We start from the raw sequence: 23,170 nt of genomic DNA on the forward strand, positions 1-23,170 counted from the left end.
TTAGTTTTCTTACATCACCATCAAATCTGCTTCCCCTCACCTATCGTCCAAAAATTGTTACGTTACAATTTTTGGTTAAGCCAATAGTCACCATTTTCATTATTATGTCAATGCATCTATAATTCATGGTCTAGCACTGTAAGAGTACCATGAGTAGTATACTGCACTTTTTCTTTTTTCCAAAAGTTAAGAATTATCTTGGCTTTATTTTTAACTTTTGCTTCATTTTCTCTGTACACATAGCTAATTGTTTCCAGACTTTCCAGTAGCCTTTCAGTACAAGCTTCCACAAGGACAAACCCATCAGGTGACCTATCAGTTCTTTTTTCTTTCTTGGAGATCGTTTTTCCAGAGACCTTTACTTTCTTCCTGTCTCTAAACCTGCTACACAGCTGCCCTGCTGAGACTTCCCTTTGCCTTTTTACCCATAAGATTCTCTTTTTCGGTATCTCACATTGTCCTTATTTTGTTTGAGCACATCTTCCAGTATTTTCTTCAGTTTAAAAACATGGTATGTGCTCATTGGTCTCCTAAGAGAAAAAAATTTAAAAAAAAAAAAGCATGGTGTAATGGCAGAAGAGAGGGTGATGGGCGGTTCCCAATATGCCAGTGTCTCACGCTGTGCTTCCTTTCTAGACTGCGTTCCTCTGTGACAAGTGTTCATGGGATCCTTGCAGAACCTCCCTTCATTCCCTCATGGAGATTCTCTTCACTTTACTCCTTTTGTTGAGCCTCCTGTTTTCTCCATCCTCTTTCTCTTTCTTAGTTTCCTCTGTCATTTTGGTAGAGAACACCCTCCATTGCTTGGGAGGTAAATGTTTTGAGATCTTTCGTGACTAAAATTGTCTTATTCTGCCCTCACCCCAACTGATAGCTTGGCAGAGTGTTGTAGAATTCTAGATTGTGAATCATTTTCTCTCGGAATTGTCTTCTTGCTTCCACTGTTGCTTTGAGAAATCTGAAGTCACCTTATTCCTGATCCTTTGTGCATGACCTGTTTTTTTTTTTCTCTGAAAACTGTAAGATCTTTTCTTTTTCTCTTATAAAATGAAATTTCATAATAATATGCCTTGGTATAGATCTATTTCCATAGATTGTGCTGGGCCCTTTTAACCCAGAAACTTGTGTCTCTCGGTTCTAGAAAAATTTCTTCAATCATCTTGTGGGTAATTCCTTTCAGCTATTTCCTTTCTAGAAACTCCTATCATTCAGTTGTGTTCTTTCAAGACTATTTTTATGATTTTCTTCTCTATCTTGTTCTTCATTTCTTCATAATTTTGCTCTACTTTCTAAAAGTGTTTTTCAATTCTAGCTTTCAACCTCTCAACTTTTATCATGTTTTTTAATTTCCAAGAGTATTTTTTGCTTTTGTTATAATATTTTCTGAATGTTCCTTTTTTTTAATAGCCTCATATTTTTGTTCATGGATGCAACAGTGTCTTCTCAACATCCTCCCACGTTCTCAAAAAGGCAAAATGGAGGGTGAGGGCCCTTGTGACAGAATTTTTAAGTGTTTTTAACTCCCTGCTTCGTTTCTCTTTCCTCCAAGTTTTCATCGGTGACATTGTTTGTTTCTCTTCACCTGTTTTGCTGTCTTTCATGTTAGGGCTTGTCTCAGATGTCTGGCAATTTTTGATTGTCTGTTCATACTTAAGTGTAAAGGACTAAAAAGCTTGTTGGCAACTCCGAGTGATGGGGCTTGTTGACTTAGAGTTTCTGTAGAATGATCTGCGTGGGCCCTCTGATAGGAAGCCCTTCCGGTCAGCTTTATGTCTTTTATCTTGGATGGTCAGAGTTATTATGTACGTCTGGCGCTCCACAGGCAAGTGACTCATTTTTCCTTCTTCAGAATACAAACCTCCATGTGCTATGGAGATGGAGAAGGAACAGTTACTTAGCTGACCAAAATGGGGAAGAAGATCTGAAGACTTGACTGTTTCTTAAACAGACTTTCAACCAATTCTTAAAGTAATTCTCACGTGGACTTTCTCCACCTCCTCCCAACTTACAGCGTATGAGCCTTTAAGGATTCTACGGTGTAAACTATGTTGCTTCTCAGCCTTAACCGCTGTTGAGATTCTTTCCTTTTGTCTCACTCAACTAGAGTGCAGTGGCCTAATCATAGCTCACAGCAACCTCAAACTCCTGGGCTCGAGCAATCCTCCTGCCTCAGCCTCCTGAGAGGCTAAAACTACAGGCATGTGCCACCATGCCTGGCTAATTTTTCTATATTTTTGTAGAGATGGGGTCTGCGCTCTTTCTCATGCTGGTCTCGAACTCCTGGCCTCGAGCAGTTCTGCCACCTCAGCCTCCCAGAGTGCTAGGATCACAGGCATGAAGCAACACGCCCAGCCCTGGTTCTGCTTTCTCGAGCCTGCTAAAACAGTAACCATCCGTTTTCTTCTTCCAAAATTTTTGCTTTTTTTCCGCCCTCTTTTGTTTTCCTTATCCTTGTGGGTCTGTGTCTCTTTAAAATGTCTTTATATAATTTCAATTTGCATTGGGTGTTAAATCACATATGTTTATTCTGCAATGTTTTTTCTACCACCTTTTCATTTTGAAGATGTTCACACCTAGTATTAATAAAAACTTTGGAGAAAAATCTACAATGAGCAACTGTAGTCCTTTATCTATTTAGGTCATTAAATATGAAATGTCTGATTCTGAATCAAATATGTAGTTTATTATATCTCAAACAAGAAGCAGTATGGTCAAAGTATGCACCTAAACTATCGACACAGTTTTGCCATCCTAACAGTAGCTTGTTTATGCCAGCAGCAAAGCAGCCTAGAGAGCAAGTCACAATGAAATTACGAAAGGCGGTTTCCACAGCTTGTTGAGAATTGAATATTTTTCCTTGCAAGAAGTGGTCCAAAGCCTGGAAGAAGTGGTAGTCAGTTGGTGCAAGATCTGGTGAATATGGTAGATGACAGAGAGTTTCCAAGTCCAGCCTCTGTAGTTTGAGCAGCGTTGTTTGTGCGACTTGTGGTCAAGCATTGTCTTGCAGAAGGATTGGCCTGTTTCTGTTAACCAATCTCTGCTGCTTAATTGCAAGCATCCTCATCATTTCATTCAACTGGTTGCAGTAGACATCTGCTGTGATCGACTGAACAGGTTTCATGAAGCTGTAGTGGTTAATACCAGTGCTGGACCACCAAACAGACACCATTAGCTTCCTTGATAAATATTCGGTTCTGGACTGTGCTTAGGCACTTCATCTTTATCCAACCATTGTGCCGAATGCTTATGATTGTGAAAAAGAATCCATTTTCCATCACACGTAACAATATGGTGTAGAGATGGTTCCCCTTTATGTCGTGACAGCAAAGAAAAGCAAGCTTGGAGATGATTTCTCTTCTGATGCTCATTTAATTCATGTGGAACCCATCTAGCCAGCTTCTTTACCTTGCCCATTTGTTTCAAATGATCCAGTATTGTTGGAATAGTAACATAAACCTTGCTGTTAATTTAGATGGATTTGCTTCCACTACAGCTTTCAGCTGGTCATTATCCACCTTTGTTTCAGGTCTCCCACACAGATCATTTTCAAGATTAGAATCACCAGAACGGGACTTCTCAAACCATTGAAGTACTATTCATTCATTAGGCACGTCCTTCGTTGATACTTCGATATTTTCAAGTCTAGAATTTCTGTTTGGTTCTGATTAAAATCTCTCTTCTTTTTTCAAATTATAGCTTTTCAAAATATGTTTCTTATGATTTTTATTTCTTCTTTTAATCATTTTAAACATACTTTATGAATACTACCTTAATATTCTATTATCTGAAGTTCTTAGAAGTCTATTACTGCTATTTGCATGTGTGTACATGTATGTCTGCTGACTTTCATACTTGGTAGATTATTTCGTCTTATATGCTAGGATTTTGGATCATGAACTTATGTTTAGCTACCTTATCTTTAGAAACCTAGGATGGCTTGGGAGGGAGTGTTTCCCTCCAGAGAAGTTTTATATTTGCTTCTGCCAGATAGTAAAGAAGTATATCTCATCCATAATCATTTTTATGTTAATTTCTTGGTGTTGGATTTCCATGATTATATGGGTAATGTAAATTTGAACCCCAAATATTGTCCCATATAAATTCATACAAGTTTCTTTCCTTTTCAGAGCCCAGACCAAGAGAGATAGGTTTGCTTTATTGTTTCTCAAGTCTGATAAATGGGTTTTTAATTAACCCAGCATTTTGTTGAGGATGTAGCTCTTAAAGACAGTCTTTTTTTTTTTTTTTTTTTTTTTGACAGAGTCTCACTCTGTTGCCTGGGCTAGAGTGCCGTGGCATCAGCCTAGCTCACAGCAACCTCAAACTCCTGGGCTCAAGCGATCCTTCTGCCTCAGCCTCCCAAGTAGCTGGGACTACAGGCATGTGCCACCCTGCCCGGCTAATTTTTTCTATATAGTTTTAGTTGTCCAGCCAATTTCTTTCTATTTATAGTAGAGATGGGGTCTCGCTCTTGCTCAGGCTAGTCTTGAACTCCTGAGCTCAAACAATCCTCCCGCCTCGGCCTCCCAGAGTGCCAGGACCACAGGCGTGAGCCACCGCGCCCGGCCAGTCTTTGACTTTTTGAAATGGTGTTTTTCCTATTCTGAATGCACTCAATCAAAGTTCTAAATAAGAACAAGAATGTCCTAAAGAAAAAAAATGACGATTTTTAAGATAAATAAGAAATTAATGTATTCATGAAAAGATTAAGCTAAAGGTCATTAATTTGATTTGGGAGTGATAAATACATCAAATTAATGGTTATAAAGACTTTTACACTAAAGATCTTATGTATCTGGGTTTTATTAATAGATTTGTGCTTTTTTTTTTCATTAAGGAAATTCCATTCTGCCTCTGAGAGCCAGCCCGTCCAAGCTTCTCCAGACTCGCGGCTCACTCAGATAATGGAGCAGCATCAGCAAGCCTTGGTGCAGCTGACGGAGGTGCAGCCCACCACAGGGGCCTCATCCAGCATCACACTCCCCCCTATACTGTCAAGGGTAGAAAGTGAATCCCAACTCAGTTCAGAGAGAAGCCAAAGAAACCAAATGAAAATTAATCGTAGCAATTCTGAAGGTTACCTGTTTCAACTGGAAAAAGGAAAAAAACATAGGAAAAGGAGCGGCATTAAGGTAATAAAAGCGTCATTTTACCAAATAACCTTTCAATTTCGATAAGACTGGTGGACCTTGGTTTTCATTCCCCTAATGATGGCCCTGGAATGGGGATGGTCATTACTGAGCTGCTGCCACAACGGGCGGCCCCGAGGAACGTCTTCACTCCAGCCCCTGCTGCTCCCTGGATTTCCCTCCCCTTCTTTCTAGAGCTTGTTGCTGCCAGGGATGTCCATTCCAGCCTCCTTTTCGAGTCATCTCAGGGAAGGGTCTGCATTTACAGAGAGTCAATAATCCTCCTTCATCCCCAGCTCAAACTTCACTTTCTCAGAAAAACTTCCACTCCCCGCCTCAAGCCCTACTCTAACCTGAGTCTCCCCAGGTACATTGTCATATCTGAAGTGAAGAGAAAGTCGGGGGTTGAGTGAATGAAGCCCCCTGTAGGAGGGTGAGGGAGGCAGGCCGGGCACAGGGAGAAAGTAGACAGGCACAGCAGAAGCCTTGGCCAGGGTTCTCAGGGTTCTGAGGTTGGGATGGCCCTTCAAACGCAAGTGGCCCAGGCTTTTGTCCCCCCACACCAGCCAGCCATTGGGCAATGACTGCCCTGGGGATGGGTGGTGACTGGCACAGCAGCTCCATTGGCTGAGGGCAGTTCTTGGGGAGGGACTCATCTGTGAGCCCTTGGCAGCCAGCACTCCCAGAGCCGGGGGAGCGAGCACCTCAGTCCAGAAGGGCGTCCTCTCTAAGGCAGTGTTGGAGGACTTAAGCAGATCATTCCTTAGTCCAATTCAATACATATTTGTTGAACTCCTACTAGGAGCTTGATAGGTTGTTGGGATGTCAAGATGAATGAGCCATGGCCCTTCCCCAGAGAAGCTTACAGTTACACGAAACTGGGGAAGACAGATACCACCTGAAAGCTTCAGTACAATGTAGCTTGTCAAAAAAGAAAGTAGGCATGCATGAGGAGCACAGAGGAACGTTAAAAAGAACACACGTCCTGACCCAGGAGCCAAACAAAACTTCAGGAGAGAATTCCGAGCTGAGTCTTCAAGGATGGTGGAGAGTTGGCAAAGAATAAAGACAGAAAGAGCATTTCAGGCAGGGGGACAGCACGAGCAAAGGTTCAGAAGCTGTGACGCCATGACAGCCGCTGGGAAGGGAAGCATTTTGTGTCACGTGACTGAACCTGGAAGGCATGGAATGTTGAGAGGTGTGAGCAGAGAGGTAGGGAGGGACCAGGTTTCAGAGGATCTTGTTTTCCATTCAAAGAAGGACTTTATTCTACAGGCCAGAGGGGAGCCACTGAAGAATTCTGAGCATGGGCGGATTTGTATTTTGGAAAGGCCGCTCTGGCTGCAGTGTGTGGGCAAGACATCCAAGTTACAGGACAGTGAAGTCAGACGACCCTCCCATGGGGCCTTTAGAGAAAAGAAAATGGGGTAGCCTCAAGGAGAAGGGGAAGCTGGCCTAGAACAGGCCTCAGGTGACATTAAAGAGAAGAAAAGGAGGATGGTTCAAGGCCGAGCTATGACCCCAGCCCACTTCTGCAGCTCCCACCTGGGAGCCCCTCTGTGAACCCCAGGCCTTCTGCTCACTCACAGCGCTGGAGTCCTTACCGCAGCTCCTTCACAGACCCTCTTGCCCCCAGGGGCTCTCTGAACTCCCCATTCTAACTCCATTCCCTCGCATCCTCCCTTCTGCGGGGTCCCTAATCCCTGCCCAGGCCATGGAAACTGCTACTAGTGATTCGGAGCTGGGAGAATCCCTGGTTCCGCTATAACGAAGGAGGAATGTGTTTCTTGAATCCAGGTAACTTCTTTTTCCATAGAAGCATCATCATATGGTAGTTAGGCTTTAAGATACTATTCGACTGTTTTCAAGTATTTCATAAATCAAATAGATTTTGTAAACTAGACTAGGAAACTGGACATCATACAGATTATTATTTTATAGGGAACTGTATTCAGAGCTTTGGAACCAACGCATTCTCAAGGTGAGGACAGCCTGTTCACGTTGGAGTTTATAGATTGCCAGGGCCTAAAAAATAGCTCAAACACATTACCTCAGAAGAGAACCTTCTGGGTTAGTTCTTGCCAACTATGGATTGTTGTTGAAAAAGCAAGCTTTTAACTCAATGCTTAGTCAGCAAGGATTAGTGGAAGTCATGGACTCAGTCATTCCTAGGTTCTCATCTCAGCTCTGTCACCTGGTATCTCTGTGATTTGGGCAAGTTCTTATTAATTCACCTTAACCCCTATTTCCTCATAGGCACAGTTAGAATTATTCTTGCTTTTTGTAGATTTTGTGTGATATCAAATGAAATAATGTATTAAATATCTTAGTTTAATCCCTAGCAAACAATACACATCAACTAAAAGTGTTTCCTTTTCCTTCTTCCTTCTTTTAGTAATTTGAATTTATGTTTTACTGAGAAAAGTAGAGGAAAGTACCCCACCAACAGTGTGCATCACCAGAAATCTAAGAGCATGGGCGGTTGGGAAGAGGAAGGAGAATTTCAGTTATTGCATCCCTAGCCCTCTTTCCAACTGGGAAAATCCCTCCCTTCCTGCTCTCCATCGGGAATGTTACAATCCACACGTATCCATTTTCTCAGTCCAACACCTTCAGCCTACATCTGACAAATACACAGAAGCACTCTTTGTCCTTTACTCTATTCCAGAGGCTAAAATGAGTCATTTGTATAGGACAGCAGGTAGCCGGGGCCCCAGACAGAGGGAATCATCATCCAGGTCCTGCCCATTTGCTGGTCACATCAAATCTCGTGGTTTCCAAGGGAATCGCCCTGAATCACATTAAAAATTTGAGGATTTGTAAAGACAATAGGCCCAAGCACCCTTCCTCTTCTCTTGGCAGTTCTGTTGTGACCGATCTGTGAATACTAGGCATTGTCCATACCATCAAATCCAGACATCAGACAGTGAGAGATTAACATAGTGCAAGGATGACAAAAGTATAAAAACATCTGTTGCAACCCACCGCAAAATCACTGCTTAAGGAATTCTCTGACAGCTGACTGTGTTGAGCTGAAGTAATTAACTCATGTGTTTGTTGTCACAGACAATCTGGGCATTGCCGCTTGACTGCTTCTAAGAAGAGGTTTATTTGGATTAAGTTTAGCAACTGCAGAGCAAATTTCCTTCACTTGCTGTTCCCCAGTATCGAAGGCATTGTTTCTCGTCCTGTTTTTCAGTAACTTTCTCACACTTACACATCTGAGGAATTTTCTGGAGAATAGCTCCGCAGTGTGCGCCACAGCAGGGTACAGCATTTCAGAGCCGAAGCCAGTCCTCAGAGAATAGTCAATGTCATTTCCAAGTTAGGCACACTGTGTCCCAACTTGATGATAAAAAAAGCCCTTCTGGCTTGAGAAGAATCGTCATTGATTACTGATAGAAACCTTCCATCGGGAAGTCCTGTGCCATCACCTGCTAAAGAGACCAACTGTGAACACCCGTGCAGAGGGGCTGGTCTGGTCTCAACAAGCCTCAGGTAGTGCCACAGTCTGTCCACATCAGCTCGCGTGTATGTTATGCAAAGACTAGCAGCGAATCCCATCAGGGATGTGTGGAGAGCACGCCTGTATTTTCCAATTTGTTCCCCCTGTGTTTGGAGACTTAACAAGACTATCATTGTTGATTTACTTTTTTTTTTTCTTTTGGCATTGTGCTACTGTGACCTTTTAGTTTTGTAACAGCCAAAGAGAGGTAAGTCAAAGTAAATTCTGGGGATTATTTTCCTACAAAAGACTTCTGAAGAGACAGAAAGTAGATTAGTGGTTGCCTAGGGCTGGAGGTGGAGGGGGAAAAGGGAGCGACTGCTAATGGGTACAGAGTTTCTTTTTAGGGTGATGAAAATGTCCTAAAATTGGATTGTGGTGATTGATGTTTCCACAACTTAGTGAATATACTAAAAACCAGTGAATTGTACAACTTCAAGCGGGTGAATTTTATGGTATGTGAGTCATATCTCAATAAAGCTGCGAGAAAGACTTCTGGTGGAGAGAGATCAAACAGAACTGCAGCGCTGAGAACACATCAAGATTACTTGCGCCAAACTGCAGTAAATCCAGGATTTTTCATTGCCAGTCACCCAGAACAAACTCCGTTAGGAGCCGTCACTATCCCTTGAGAAATGTCCCTTTCCTATAAGCACTTCATCCTATAAAGGGATCAACAACATTCGGAGTTGGCCCCTCTGGGCCACACTCTGTCCCTTCATGTCGATTTGCGATGTTAGACCCTCAGCTCTGTTTTTCTGTGATAGCCAAGACGTCCACTGGGTAACAGTGAGAGCTGTGGCTGGAGGGCAGTGGGCGATTATTCATGCCTCACAATGTGTCTTTTGTGAGTCAGTGGCATGATTAAAAGTTAAGCTGCTTCAGACTAAGGATGTGATTTGTGGGCACTGATCATTTCTTTCTCATCATCTTTGGACAAATTGGATTTATGGCTTGGATATGAGCGGGGGCTTTTTTTCCTTCCTTTTCATTATTGGTTTTCTTTGGCAAATAGTAATTCACTGATTACACTACAATGATACAGATGGCATGCATGAAAGAAAGAACAAATTTGCAATTGCAAAGTGTAAGTCATCTGAGCTCATTCACCTATTAAAAATCAGTAAAGGTTTTAAAACGTGATAATACCCGGTGTAATCAAGGTTTGGACAAAAAGAGCAATCTTGTTGCTCCATTGCTAATGGAAGTGTTAATTGATGGCCTTAAAGATGTTCATTTTGTCTCAATAATTCTACTGCTATTAACTTATCTCAAAGAAATAATCAGGGTAGCCCACAAACAATGCTTACCCTAGGAGATCTCAAATGTTCAACATTTAGAGGATTAGCTACACAATCCAGCTATAACTAGACAATAGAATGTTATGCATAAAAACCACATTTTTGAAAAACATATAGTGACAGGGGAATACAGTGTAATGCTAAAGTGCTTGGTGGAAAAAATAATTTGTAGCATAGGGACAATTTTACAAAAGTATGAACAGGCAGATAAAATGAATGGGAAGCAGCTATGGTGGTCTTGTTGGGTAATGACTTCTGTTTTCTTAAAGGGGATTTGTGATTTTGAAATGCCCTTCAATGAACAATATGTCTTCCATATACTTTAATGTTATTAATTTTTTAATGATTTTAGTCCGAAGACTTCCTTAAGAAAAAATCGCTCACATTTTAGAATTAGATGCACTGAAAGAGTTTTGACCATAAATGCTCAACATTCTAATGAAGTAAGTTCTATTAGAACTTTTAATCCTTGCAGTGCAGCAGCGTTGCCTATGTGGCACATTATATTGGCCCTTATGAATGACACACTGAAGCACTGAGATGTTAGAAATATTGGCTTCAGCTGCAAGTAACAGAATTATCATTTACAGCAATTTCCAAAATACGAGTTCATTCTTCTTACATGCACTTAATCCACAAGTCAATGGTTGCTAGCACTGGTGGTTCCACAGCTAAAATCGTCAGAACTTTACCTCTGAGGAGGAGACAATTAAAAAAAAATCAGAGCCAATATTTTTTCCCCAGCTACAAGATTGCTGCTGTAGCTGCAGCTCCAGCTCCAGGAATCACATCCACATCTGAGGCAAGAAAAAAGGGAAGGGGCAAGGGCCTGTGCCAGGCTGAATGACAGCTTTTCAAGTATCTACAGTGGCATTCAAATATTTGGCATTCGGATATCTCCAGTGGGAGGTGACAGTGGAGAAGCTAATTGGGATGACTCTGGGTAGTCGATAGACCATTACAAGTAGGACATGTTTTGTAATGGTTGATATCATGTATATACACAGGTTCATTTTTAAGATTGGGGAGTTACATGCAGTGATTATATCTAATATGATGAAATGTCCTATTTTAAGTCCTGGACTATCTCTGCTCAATCTATTTTAGAAAAGGACAAATTAGGCCAGGCACAGAAGCTCACACCTGTAATCCCAGCACTTTGAGAGGCTGAGGCAGGAGAATTACTTGAGCCCAGGAGTTCAAGATCAGACTGGGCAACATAGTGAGACCCTATCTTTACACAAAAAAGTAGTAAAAAATAAAATAAGCCAGGCGTGGAGGCACGCACCTGTAGATTAGCTACTCAGGAAGCTGAGGTGGGATGACCATTTTGAGCCCAGGAGTTCGAGGTTACAGTGAGCTATGAGTGCACCACTGCACTCCAGCCTGGGCAACAGAGCAAGACCCTGTCTCAAAAAAGAAAAAAAAGGACAAATTAGATGTATATCATAGGACTTAATAATTAACAGGAGCTTCCAAAATTTATAAAAATCCTGTCCCTTGTCATTAACATACAGACAGGGAGTATCGTCCGTAGTTAGTACACAACAGCTGCCTCTTCAACATGGCTAGTTTTTCACCATTTTAAGCATGAACTTAGACACACTAAGATAATTACTGCCATCCAAACAATCTCTCTTGTATTGTCTTTCCTATCCTTCCCAGAAAGGAAACCCAATTAATTAACAAACTGGAAGAAAAAAGGATCTGGCTTCCCCACAAGGCGAACTTGCAAGTCTAAACTTCAGTTTTGACTTGGAAAGCAGCAGTTTGGGGACCATCTTAAGTTCTCCCGTGTCAGATGTATGCCCTTCAAAATATCCAAAATCACACTGACTGAACGAAATGAGTTTCTCAGTGGGTCTTGCCAAGACTCTTAGATACTCTCTTTTGAATATTATAAATGGATTATACTTTTTTTCCTTTAAAATTATCTTTTCCCCCAATCAATCAATCAATCGCAAAATTTTAAAGCTACCTTCTTTGTTTCTCTCACGTAGCATCTCTCATGGGCAATGCTATGGCATAGTTGGACAGGGTACTCACTTTTTGAAGCACCGTGCTCCTCTGATGCATTTAGATTCCCTCTTCCAGGGAAGTCATTTGGCTCAGCGAACTGTCCAGCAGCAGTGGCAAAGTGATAATACGTATGTTATGTTAAAAATGTTAACAAAAAAACAGCACATCACTAGCTTGAACATTTTTATTTATAATTTTCAAAATTTCAATTTTCTTTATTGCAGAAGTGGAAAAGTCAAAACATGTTAGCTAACCAGCTACAAATCACCAAAGAGACTATTATCAATAACTACCATTAAAATAGAAGAATTGTCAGGAAATGCACCCATTCTCCAGCAATGCACACAGGCTTCCATTCTTCATTTTCCTTCTTACCTTATGTGGCTATGACAACTTGGGGGAGACACACAAGTCCTTAAAACAAACTGTTTCTCTGGTTGTATTTTTAGAGTTCCAAGCTGAAAGGTTATCAGAAAAGAGACGTGAAGCTTGGTGGCCTCGGACCTGACTTTGAGTCCATCAGAGACAAAGTGAGTGAAACGTACATACAGTGTTTCCAGGCTTGACTTGACACATCTGTTAATATTTTAGCAAACTGTATCAGGATGCACCCCCAGAATTAAGCTCTAATGCAAATGCCCCACTCTGAATAGAGACTCCTTTGAAATGGCATTGGTCATAGAGACCCACACACTCCTTTTACCGTAAAATAAAAATGCTTAGCCCACGTTGCTATATGTAACTGTCTGTGGGTTAGTTTTGAAGGCCTGTACAGCAAAGTGGGACACGTGCACGTGAAAAGAGATGTGTATGTTATGTGGTTGTCCGTCTTTCCTGATAGAGTTATCTTGATAATTTTGAAGAGTGGCTACAGAGAAGACACTTAGGGTAAGAGTTTTTCAACCCCTGAAAAGTGCATCCACTTTATTCTCTTTCCTCTAGTGAAAGGAGATCTTCATTTAATGTGTTTTAACTGCAGCTGCACTCAAGGCATAAAAAGAGAGTATAGTTCAAAGTTGGAAGCAAAAATGAAAATAAATTGGGTAAATGCAACAAAGAAGGGGCTAAATGTGATTTAGCCGATGTTAAGGGAACACTGGGCGTGCGACTGCAGTGATGTTCCTGACTGTTTCCAAGAGAAACATTAACTTAACCATTTCACTGCTGTCACCTTACGAGAGGTAACCCCATTTCTCCTGTGCTGCTCAGACAGTACGCGCAGCTCAGTGAAACCAGTGTGACTTCAAATAGAGAGGAGAGAGAACTAGCGTGACCTGTCATTCATCGTAACTTCGTTGTTCTGAACAGATGCAAAAATTAATACAGCAAAAGGAATACGCAAAACAAGTTAAGGAGTACAACATGAAGACCCTATCTGTTCTGTCAAAGCCACAGACAGCAAAAATTGAAAATAAATCTTCCATCCCTCGACAGAAGGTAAGAAACTCACATCAAGGCGTTTATATCTTCGATCAGAATTAAAATGAAATTTCGTTACCTCTTAACTTAAAAAATTCCCCCACGTTTTGGGGACGCAGATATTTTAGCTACTGCCGTTCCTGCAGCTACCGTCACTCACGGATATTGATGCAATGGTGACACACGCACAATGCTGTAAGGCTGGCTTTTTTTTTTTCCTGAAGTTCATTGTCTCCACATCTTTTCTTCCAAGTATAGTATTTTAAGTTTGCCACACATAAAAATTTAATAAAGGAGTTTCTTAGAAGAAACCAGCAATCCCAATTAACTATCAATTTCATTCTATATCATTAAATAAATTTTTGAAGGAAAGTACTGTCGTCTTGCTGTTTATAGGTCAAAGAAAAGGCCTTCATTGTTTTTTTCAAGTTCATTGCCCTACACTTTTCCATAGGGATCATAATATATAGGTTCCTCTATTGAAGAAAAATGATTTCATGAAATACAGAATGTTCTCCCTCTCAGATGTCATCCAACCATCAGTAACGATGTGAATGAAATATGTACTATGGAGGCAAAAGGCTTTGCAATGCAACTCTCTGCCTCAATTGATCTATCCAGTCCCAGTAAGGACATGGGACCCTTTGCATGAGGAACAAGTAATCCTTTGGTGCCTCTAGGAATTTGTACTCCATGTTCTCTTTCACAGACCATCATTTTTCTATTTATTGCCTTTCTTCCTCATACCTTGAAGACCTCAGTCCACTTGACTGAGTTTCCATGGTGCCACTTTTGCTTTTTTCTCCAATCCATTATTTTTTCATGAAGAGCTTCAAGGCAGCAAATCTATAATTAGAAATTCCTAAAGAATTCACCTACACACACTGAGAAGTCTAGATTTTTTTTCTGTTTTAGACGTTTTTCCCCTTCCAGGACCTAAAGTGTTCTATCCATTCCCATTTCAGCTATCAATAAACTCTTATTAAAATACGAAACTGATATAAAGGCAAATTTAGAAATCATATTTAGTGATCTCGTTTTTATTGTAATGCCTTTCAGAACTGACATCACTGAAAAAAAAAGACTGCCTTTTTTCAGCATGTAGTTTTCTACAGATATAATAAAGAAAGAAAAAAATTTCAGCCCTCTAATACTGTCCAGAGCTTAGGAGCAAGAATAGCTGTTGTAATAATGGGGCTCAATTTATATCAACCACAGTGATGTCCTTGGCCTCAAGCTATGACAAATCCTCTTTGGATAGAAAGGTCTGTTAATATCTACATAAATAGATGTTTGCCTTTGACAAAACTGCCAGAAACTAGAGTAAACGCACAACAAATCTATTTCCAAATACTTGAAAGAAACTCAGTTTTATGAAGAAAACATTGAAAGGACACAACTGTATGAATCATTCTTCAACTCTTCCCCCCGCCCCATGACACAGTATTTTGTGGCTACATTATTTTGTTTACACTGTGTTATATAGCATTATTTGCATTTTCCATTTGATCTCCATTTTCACCCATGTTTTAGTAAGTTATTGTGGCAATAGTCTCCATTTATATTATAAATAAACATTTCCTAAGACTAGATGTAATTTAAGGGATCTAGGCTCACTTCTCATTTGAAATAATATGTCATCTTTATGCTTTTAGGCTTTGGAATACGCTAAGACCATCCCAAAACCCAAACCATCAAATCTGACTGATCAAGCATCAAAGGAGAAAAGAAATCCAACCTATGCTGGAAAAGAAGAAAGTTTACCTGAAATCTCACTGCTGGAAATACTGCAGAGCAGACACGAAAGGGAAAAACAGGCTGTGGCTGCTTTCAAAGTCCTTCACATTGTATAGACAACCTTAGGTAGGAGACCAAAAGCGCTCCAGGAATGGACATGGAGAAAAGAAACCCCAACCAACCTGTCTGCACTGGGAGTGATGACCTATCATTCCTATCGGTATCATCTAACTGCAGTCCACGTTTGCTTTTTGCAGGATTTAAAATACGGGGCCCGATCAGATTTTAGTGCCATATTTTACTTTCTAGGAAGAAAAAACTTTTCAATTATTTATTTTCAAATCAATTAGAATTTGGGCTTCAGTAAGAACTAGAGAATAAAGCCTTTGGTTTTATATTGGATCTTTTGATTTCTTAAACTACCTCTACCCTCCCTTAGCATAATGAAAATCTTGAAATTACCCAGAAATGAATTTATGTACTTGTGTTTCTCTCTTACCTTCTTAATAAGAAAGAAAAAAGCATAAACACTTCAGTTTCTCCTAAAATGAACTCAGTTGTACTAATCACCAGTAAATTTCGAGACAACACTTCAAAAAATTACTAAAATCTCTAAGTTTAGCAAAGCGTTTCCATATAAAATTGAATAAAATTACATCTGATGAACCTACCCAAATAGAACAAATCCCAATGTTTTTCCAACAGACCTTCAAGACATTAATTAGAAATCCTCCAACAAGTCCAGAAATGCCCAGCTTAGGCAACTCTAAGAGAAATATTTTATCAAAGCTACTTACTCCAAGTATATAAATTTGCTGTGCATCTTGCCATCACGAATATCTTAAAATATTGTCAAATATGTATTTTCACACAAAAAATAATATTAGATAAGACAGGGGCCAGGTGTGGTGGCTCATGCCTGTAATCCCAGCAACTTGAGAGTCTGAGGCAGGAGGATTGCTTAAGGCCAGGAGTTTGATACCAGCCTGGGCAACACAGCAAGACCTTGTCTCTACGAAAAAATTAAAAAATTAGTTGGGCATGGTAGGGTATGCCTGTAGTCCCACATAGTTGGAAAGCTGAGACAGGAGGATCCCTTCAGCCCAAGAATTCGAAGTTACAGTGAGCTATGATGATGCCACTGCACTCTAGCCTGGGCAACAGAGTGAGACCCTGGCTCAAAAAAAAATTAAGAAGAATAATAATACTAGATAAGACAAAAACATTCTATAGTTTACTACTGATTGTGAATATTAATAAACATTGTTTAATTTTTTTATCTTTTGAAACATTGTAAAAATTCCCTTAAAATAATGATTGGAGGATTTAAGTTTTACTTCCTTCTTTATATTAGATGGGCATTGCATTCTTAAATGGGCCTATCTAGAAAAGGCTATTTTTAACACCAATTTGGGACAAATCTGTTTAGCTATACATGTTGCATAAGGATTAGCTTTGGAGATTTACTCCCATGTTCTATATATTTTATATATACCATGATGTGATATAAAAGCTGCACATATATAACGTTCTCTTAAAACTGGAAGCAGTTAGAATTGGGAGTCTGGAAAAATAACAAATGTATGAAGATAAATAGAAAATTGGCAAATATGTTTCAGTGGTATTTAGAAAATATCATATATGAGGCATTAGTTAAAAAAAAAAATCACAGGTCACATTGCTCCTAAAATATATTTGTAAAAGAAGAGGCTCTTTCAGGGCACATGGTGAAGACATTTCTAGAAACATGAGATAGAATGAATAACCTTCATTAATTTTTTTCCCTAAATGGCCTTAAATTTAAACTTAAAGGCACATAGAGACACGCTCATATTTTCATATTAAAGGAACAGTGTGAAATTTTTAAATATTCCATTTCTATTAGAGTCTCTTAAAAGAATTTAGAGCTTGGAAAGAGTTTGTCTTGTTCCACTGCCAATTTTTCAGAAGAGGAAATGGAAGTCGAGAAAGGATAAGTGACTCTGAAGCCCATCAGCCCTACTGAGAGTTACGAGAGAGTAGCTACGTAGGAGTCAATCCCGTCCTTCAACACCGAGAATAGTACTGTTTGATAATTTGTCTATGGAGGAGGTTGTTCTTGTTTCTTTGTGTGGGCAAGGAGCATGTAGTTGCTATGAGTTTCAATTTTGGACTTGAATTTCCATCAAGTTCAACTTTTATAAATATGCATTACTATGCACCTAACAATTTTTTAACATGTACAATCTGGCAACTTCTTCACTACATTGATAAAGTTGTAGTAGCGACTACAAACTTAGATATTGACCAATAAAAAAGACACTATTTTTTTCCAGAACATTTCGAAAACTTTGCAACCATTTTTCCATCAATATTAGCCTGAGCATTGTTAAATCCTTCAAACACTTTCACACATGTTGTCAAGAGCCCACACTTAGCTGAAGCAGGCTAACGAAGGGTTAAGTGATAAGCCCAAGGCAAGTCCTCAACGTCCAGGACATAAGAATCTAGAACCTCAAAATGCTTTATATAGTGCTAAGTGGCATCTAAAATGACTTTGACTAAAGAAATAACACATATTTGCTGAAAGTTTGCAGTTCAAATCATAGAATGGACTAAAATGGACTTCATTTGACCCCAAGTCACCTCACAATAGTAAGATAGAGCAGAATGTCACTAACCTACCATGATAGCAAGACAGGGTGGGTGGCGGGGGTGGGGGGAGGATTCTGCAGAAATAGTGAATGATAACACTTTTTCGCTCCTTCTTTAGAGTAAATTATACTAATGACAACAATATTGATTTTTTATGGCCCCAAGTCAATCAGTGATCTATTTTATGGCATTTCTGTTTCAAATACCCAAGAAGTGAAAACAATCTGCCTATTAGAAAATAAGGAACTTCAAATTTGAATGATATAACGACGGAGGGCCTGCATTTGACCAGATGTTACATACTTGCCATTTAAAGACATAGTACCTATGCTGCCTAATCTGTACGAGCTGGTGCAAATAAAGGACCTTTAAACCACGTATTCTCTCTTATTACAGCCTCTTTTTTGTTGTGTTTTTCCATCTTGAGTTTCCAACAAGAGCATCCTCTTAAAGGGAGCTTTTTTACAAGTAGCTGAATTTAATGACAGCTGTCTTCATGATATTGTTTTGTATAGTAGGGAGTCTCTTGGGAGGTATCCAGAAACCAAGTCAAGAAAAGACAATATTGAGAAACAAAATAAAAGGTAAGCCCAGCAAAGGCACTGATGCCTAATGGTTCCAATCGGGGCCTTATTATTGGTTAATGAATCATTGTCAAAACATCACAGCAAGCATGAACGTGCACAGTCTAGTCTATAGTGAGAAAATGACTCTTCATCCCAACAGTTATTAACTGGGAGTTGTTTGAAAACACGTCCAGTAATTATAACAACACAGGAGCTAATTGAGAACTTTGAGTTGATAGCAAATGGCTTACAACAGCGGACTAGATCAACTCAGGGGGATTCTTTTTTAATTACTTATTGAAAAATAGCAGAAAATGAATTGAAGTTTAGCTAATTCCCTGCCAAGATGTTCTTCAAAACATATATATTAACATCCTATTAGACGTAACATTTAAAAATGTAAAGTTCCTAAGGAAAATCAGGGTTGCTGTCCTGAATATGCCTCTTTTTTAAGATTACCTTTTCCTTTTAGAGAAATAATAAGACTTGAATAACACATATTTCACCCAGCTGTCAAGTATTCATAGGATGACTACAGGACTTCTCCTCCCCAATGTTAACCACGTTTTCATAATTCCTATTCCCAATGGGGAAAAACAGAGAGACAGAAAGATACAGAAACACTCCACTTGCCTTTTTAGTTGCTTTCTCAGTAAGGAAAGGATTTAAAACAGTAGCACCAAGTGAGATTTGTTAATGACTGTGGATTTCGTTTACCCATAGTACTCGCTCTCTCTATAACAATGATTTTAAGAATTCATCTATGTTGTCAGACAAAATAATATCTCTATACTAAAGGCAAAATAAAGGCAAGACATGTATTCTAATAAAAGTTATATTTAGATATTTATTCTACTTTTTAAAATACACTGAAGTAGGATCTCAGAGTAGCTGAAAATCTGATATTCAAAACTGTCCCCTCACCCCACTGCCTTCTAGACTAGCACAGTATTTGTTTCCACTCTCCCTGTAGCTTCGTTAAGCAAAACCACACATCTTTCCCACAAAGAGACTGATAAAACATAAAATGTTCCAATTTCCTAAGCAAATTTACCTTGCCAGGAAAAAGCAAAAGGTTTTGGATGGCAGACTTTTCATTTATTTATTCATTCATTCATTTATTCATCTCATTCCCTAAATTACTCCCCAATCCCAAATATTCCCATTTTTTCACGTATGGTTACTTAATTTTGGCTCAGTAAAATAACTGGAAAGCTGAGACCTTTCCAAAATATTATGAAAACAACACATTGCCAGATACAATAAGAGGCAAAATGAATAGATTTTTCATCTCTCTCCATCCCTCAGTACAGGGGCTCTTTGGAAAATATGAAGAGAGTAAGAAAAAATTTGGTGAACAGCATTTATCTCCCTTGCTGCCTCTCCATTGCCTTTTCATTTCCCCCTTGCAAACCTGGATAATGTAAGTAATTAATTTTCAATAAGCTGAATAAATGGTCTTCCGCTATTAAATATCTCTAACAGGTTGAGAGGATTACAATGATGTGAGCATTCCAGGCAACTGTATTTAGTGAAATTTCTGATAAGATTTCAAAAATACCCTTTACTGAATTGGCAGCTTGTAGAGACCAGCCCCGATACTGGGGCTGCCAAACTGGTTTCTCGGGGTACCCTCTGTTACTAAGGTGTCAAGCTTTTGCAAGAGATATTTAAGTAATAGGTATCCCTATGGTGCCAATGTGACACTATGGGAAATAACTGTCAGAAATTTAAAACCCAGAAAGTCTGATCAGCCGTCCTTTGGGGAGCTGTCAACACAGAGGTAGCAAGTTGAGAACATACCAAATAAAACCAATGAAGATCTCTACATTGTATTCTTTCCTTGGTGGCAAATCATCTTCCAAATTAATCTTACAGTTTTTTTTTTTTATCGTCAAACAACGATCAAAATCACTGTCAGGAAGCCTGGTTGGCCCTGCATCATATCATATCACCACCCTGTCACCTGGCAGTGATGTCTTTTCCCATTTTCCCTGCTTCCACACAATGGTGACACTTTGAAGTAGTGCTGATGAGGTCCCTAAATTTGTTGTCTCTACTTAAAATTGATAATCTCCTATGATACAAACCTCAAGCATCTATTTTTAATGAAACCTTCAGATGAATATCAAAGAACTATTTAACCATGTCTAATATTTTAATTAGATTATATTCTCAATTTAACCCATTAAACCTCCTTTGATGATCCCCATATTTAGTGTTTAGCCTCAGATGCACGAGGTAATGAATACTGGACCTTTTGATTTAATGAGAATTTCGGCTCTTCCAGCCTGCGCCTCTTTGTATACCTTTTATTTTGCTGGCCATAGAATTCAGTTAATTGAAGGAGTCTCTTACCATCACACATTAAGGAGGATAAATTAGCATCCCTATTCTGATTGGAAAATGCAAGCAGACAGTTTTGCTTTGATCTGAGCAGTGAGCTGCAGAAGGCAGCAGCCCTCTGAAAATGAGCTGATGGCCCTTCTTCTCAGGGCAAAATGCAGACGCATCCATGTATCACAAAACACTTAATGTCTTAATTGATCACCTCCCAATTCTCCCTGTCCTGTTTGCATCATTCTCTTTAGAAGCGTGTATATGCGTTTGTCTGTGTGCGTCTATGTGTGTGTGTCTGCATCTCTGCCTCACTTACCCTGTGTATCCTTCCTGTTTCTCGCCTCTCCTATCGGTTAGGGACCTAGGTTTGAAATTAATCTGAGACCACGGAACGTGAAATAACATAAATTCCCTCACCTTGAAATTTCTGAGAATGTCTTGTAGAACTATTCAGGACCTTCCACGGACAAAGATCCCGAGAGGCTTACTCTAACTTCCAATGCTCTCAACCTGGTAGATCCCAAGCCATTGGTACTATATCGCTTAATATGAGGTATATTGGGCTATTCTGTGCTTTGGCAAGGAAATGAGCCTTTCAATCTGTTCTAGTGATCATGCAATTCCGGACCTCAACGATTCAGTTACATAAAAGAAATAGCAAGAAAAAAGATCAACACCTCTATCGCTCAGTGTAAAAAACAAAATAAAATGACATTCAATTCAAATCCTAGGCTGGGCGCGGTGGCACACGCCTGTAATCCCAGCACTCTGGGAGGCCGAGGCGGGAGGACCGCCTGAGGTCAGGAGTTGGAGATCAGCCTGAGCAAGAGCGAGACCCGTCTCTATAAAAAACAGAAAAATTAGCCCGGCCTGGTGGCACGCACCTGTAGTCCCATCTACAGGAGGCTGAGGCAGGAGGATCGCTACTGCACTCTAGCGGGGGCTGACAAAGCGAGACTGTCTCGCAAAAAAACAAAAAGATTCAAACTGTGACACTTCTGGATAAATATAGTAGCCTGAATGCACAGACACACACGACATCTACTTCACTCCCTTGATAAGTCCCCACTAAAATCACAGTAAAAGGCTTTAAAAAGCGTAAACATGTAAGAAGAGAGAGAACAGGAGGAGGGAAAATAGTAACAACATTTTGGAAACTGGAAAACATATGAATGAGTTGTTTAAAAAAACTGTCAGATTCCAAAAATACTAAATTCTAAGCTAGTGAAGGGGAAAGCCAAGAATCCCTCTGACCTACACTATAGAATGCGCAAAATGCTCAGGAATCGGCGGTGTCGGTCAGCTCTGGAAGCAGGAGTGAATGCAGACGAGGGGGCTAAAGGAAGGGTGACTGGATGAAAGCCTGTCTAAGAGCAGTGAGACCTGCAAAGCCATTCCCCTGCTTCCACGCAGCCAAGCGCAGCCCCTCCGCTGCCCCAGTGTCTCTGGAGTGAGGCACAGCTGGCTCTGTGGACGATGCACTATACCGAAAAAGAGTCCATAGTGAGTATGTGTGTTGGAAATGCAGGGACCTCTGGTCTTCTTCTTCCACTTGGCTCCCAGAAAGTTGAAACTTCATCCCACAAGCAGGAATTTAGAAAATTCTTCTCTGGGGAATCTGACCAGCCTAAAGGAAAAGACCTAAAAATCCTCCTGATTCTCCAGCTAAAGAACCCAACCATGTTATCCCTCAGGAAAGCTCACAGGCAACGAGTCACACCCATATACTCATAGTTTCCTATCAGCTTTTTAGCTCTTACACTTAAATTCAAACAGACAACCAAGGATTTACAAACATCTGAAGATATGACATGGGATACCATTTTTAAAAGGAGGAGGACACAAAGATTAGAAACAAATCTTGAGAATTAGAAATATGGCAGAGAAATTAAAAACTCAAAAGTAAGATTAAAAGATAACATTGAGGAATTTTCTAAGAAATCAGAGCAAAAAGACAAAGAGATAAAAAATAGAAGAGAAAAGATAAGAAATTTAAAGGATAAATCCAGGGGTAAAAATTCAAATAATAGGAGTTCTATAATAGGAGTCCTATAAGCAAACATATTACAGAAAAAGAGGAATAGAAATCATCAAAGAATTAATTCAAGAAAATTCCCCATAGCCGAAAAAAGTGAGTTTTCAGACTGAAGTACCTATTGGGTATCCAGAACAATGAGTGAACTAGACCTAAAACAAGACACATAATTATAAAATTTTAGTACTCTGCCTACATCAATGAATAAATAAAACAGGATACACAAAGAATCAACAAGTAGCTTTAGACTTCACCACAGCAACTGGAAGCTACAAATCAGTGGAGTAATACATTCTAAATTATTCAAAAATGATTTCTAACTTAGAATTCTGTACTAATAAAGTATGAGACAAGAATAAAGATATTTTTAGACAAGGATGATCTCAAAACGTTTAACTCTCATGCACCAATTCTCAAAAAACTTCAGTAGACTGGGCTCCACCAAAATGAGAGAGTAAACCAAGAAAGAAGATGTAGAAAACAAG

The 23,170-nt window shown here is 39.7% G+C and overlaps 1 protein-coding gene across 1 annotated transcript in view; it reads left to right on the top strand.

Annotated features, from left to right (window-relative positions):
• LOC105810833 (chromosome unknown open reading frame, human C11orf63) overlaps window positions 1–15,510 on the top strand; it is a 71,689-nt gene extending 56,179 nt beyond the window's left edge. The window contains exons 4-7 of the mRNA XM_012644879.1: window positions 4,838–5,132; window positions 12,404–12,484; window positions 13,263–13,391; window positions 15,029–15,510. Coding sequence (XP_012500333.1) covers window positions 4,838–5,132; window positions 12,404–12,484; window positions 13,263–13,391; window positions 15,029–15,226 — 703 coding nt within the window. The 3' untranslated portion in view covers window positions 15,227–15,510. The remainder of the gene's footprint in view (window positions 1–4,837; window positions 5,133–12,403; window positions 12,485–13,262; window positions 13,392–15,028) is intronic.
• Window positions 15,511–23,170: the final 7,660 nt, after the last annotated feature.

Source organism: Propithecus coquereli, unplaced genomic scaffold (assembly GCF_000956105.1).
Source record: "Propithecus coquereli isolate 6110/MARCELLA unplaced genomic scaffold, Pcoq_1.0 Scaffold222, whole genome shotgun sequence".
NCBI lineage: Eukaryota > Metazoa > Chordata > Mammalia > Primates > Indriidae > Propithecus > Propithecus coquereli.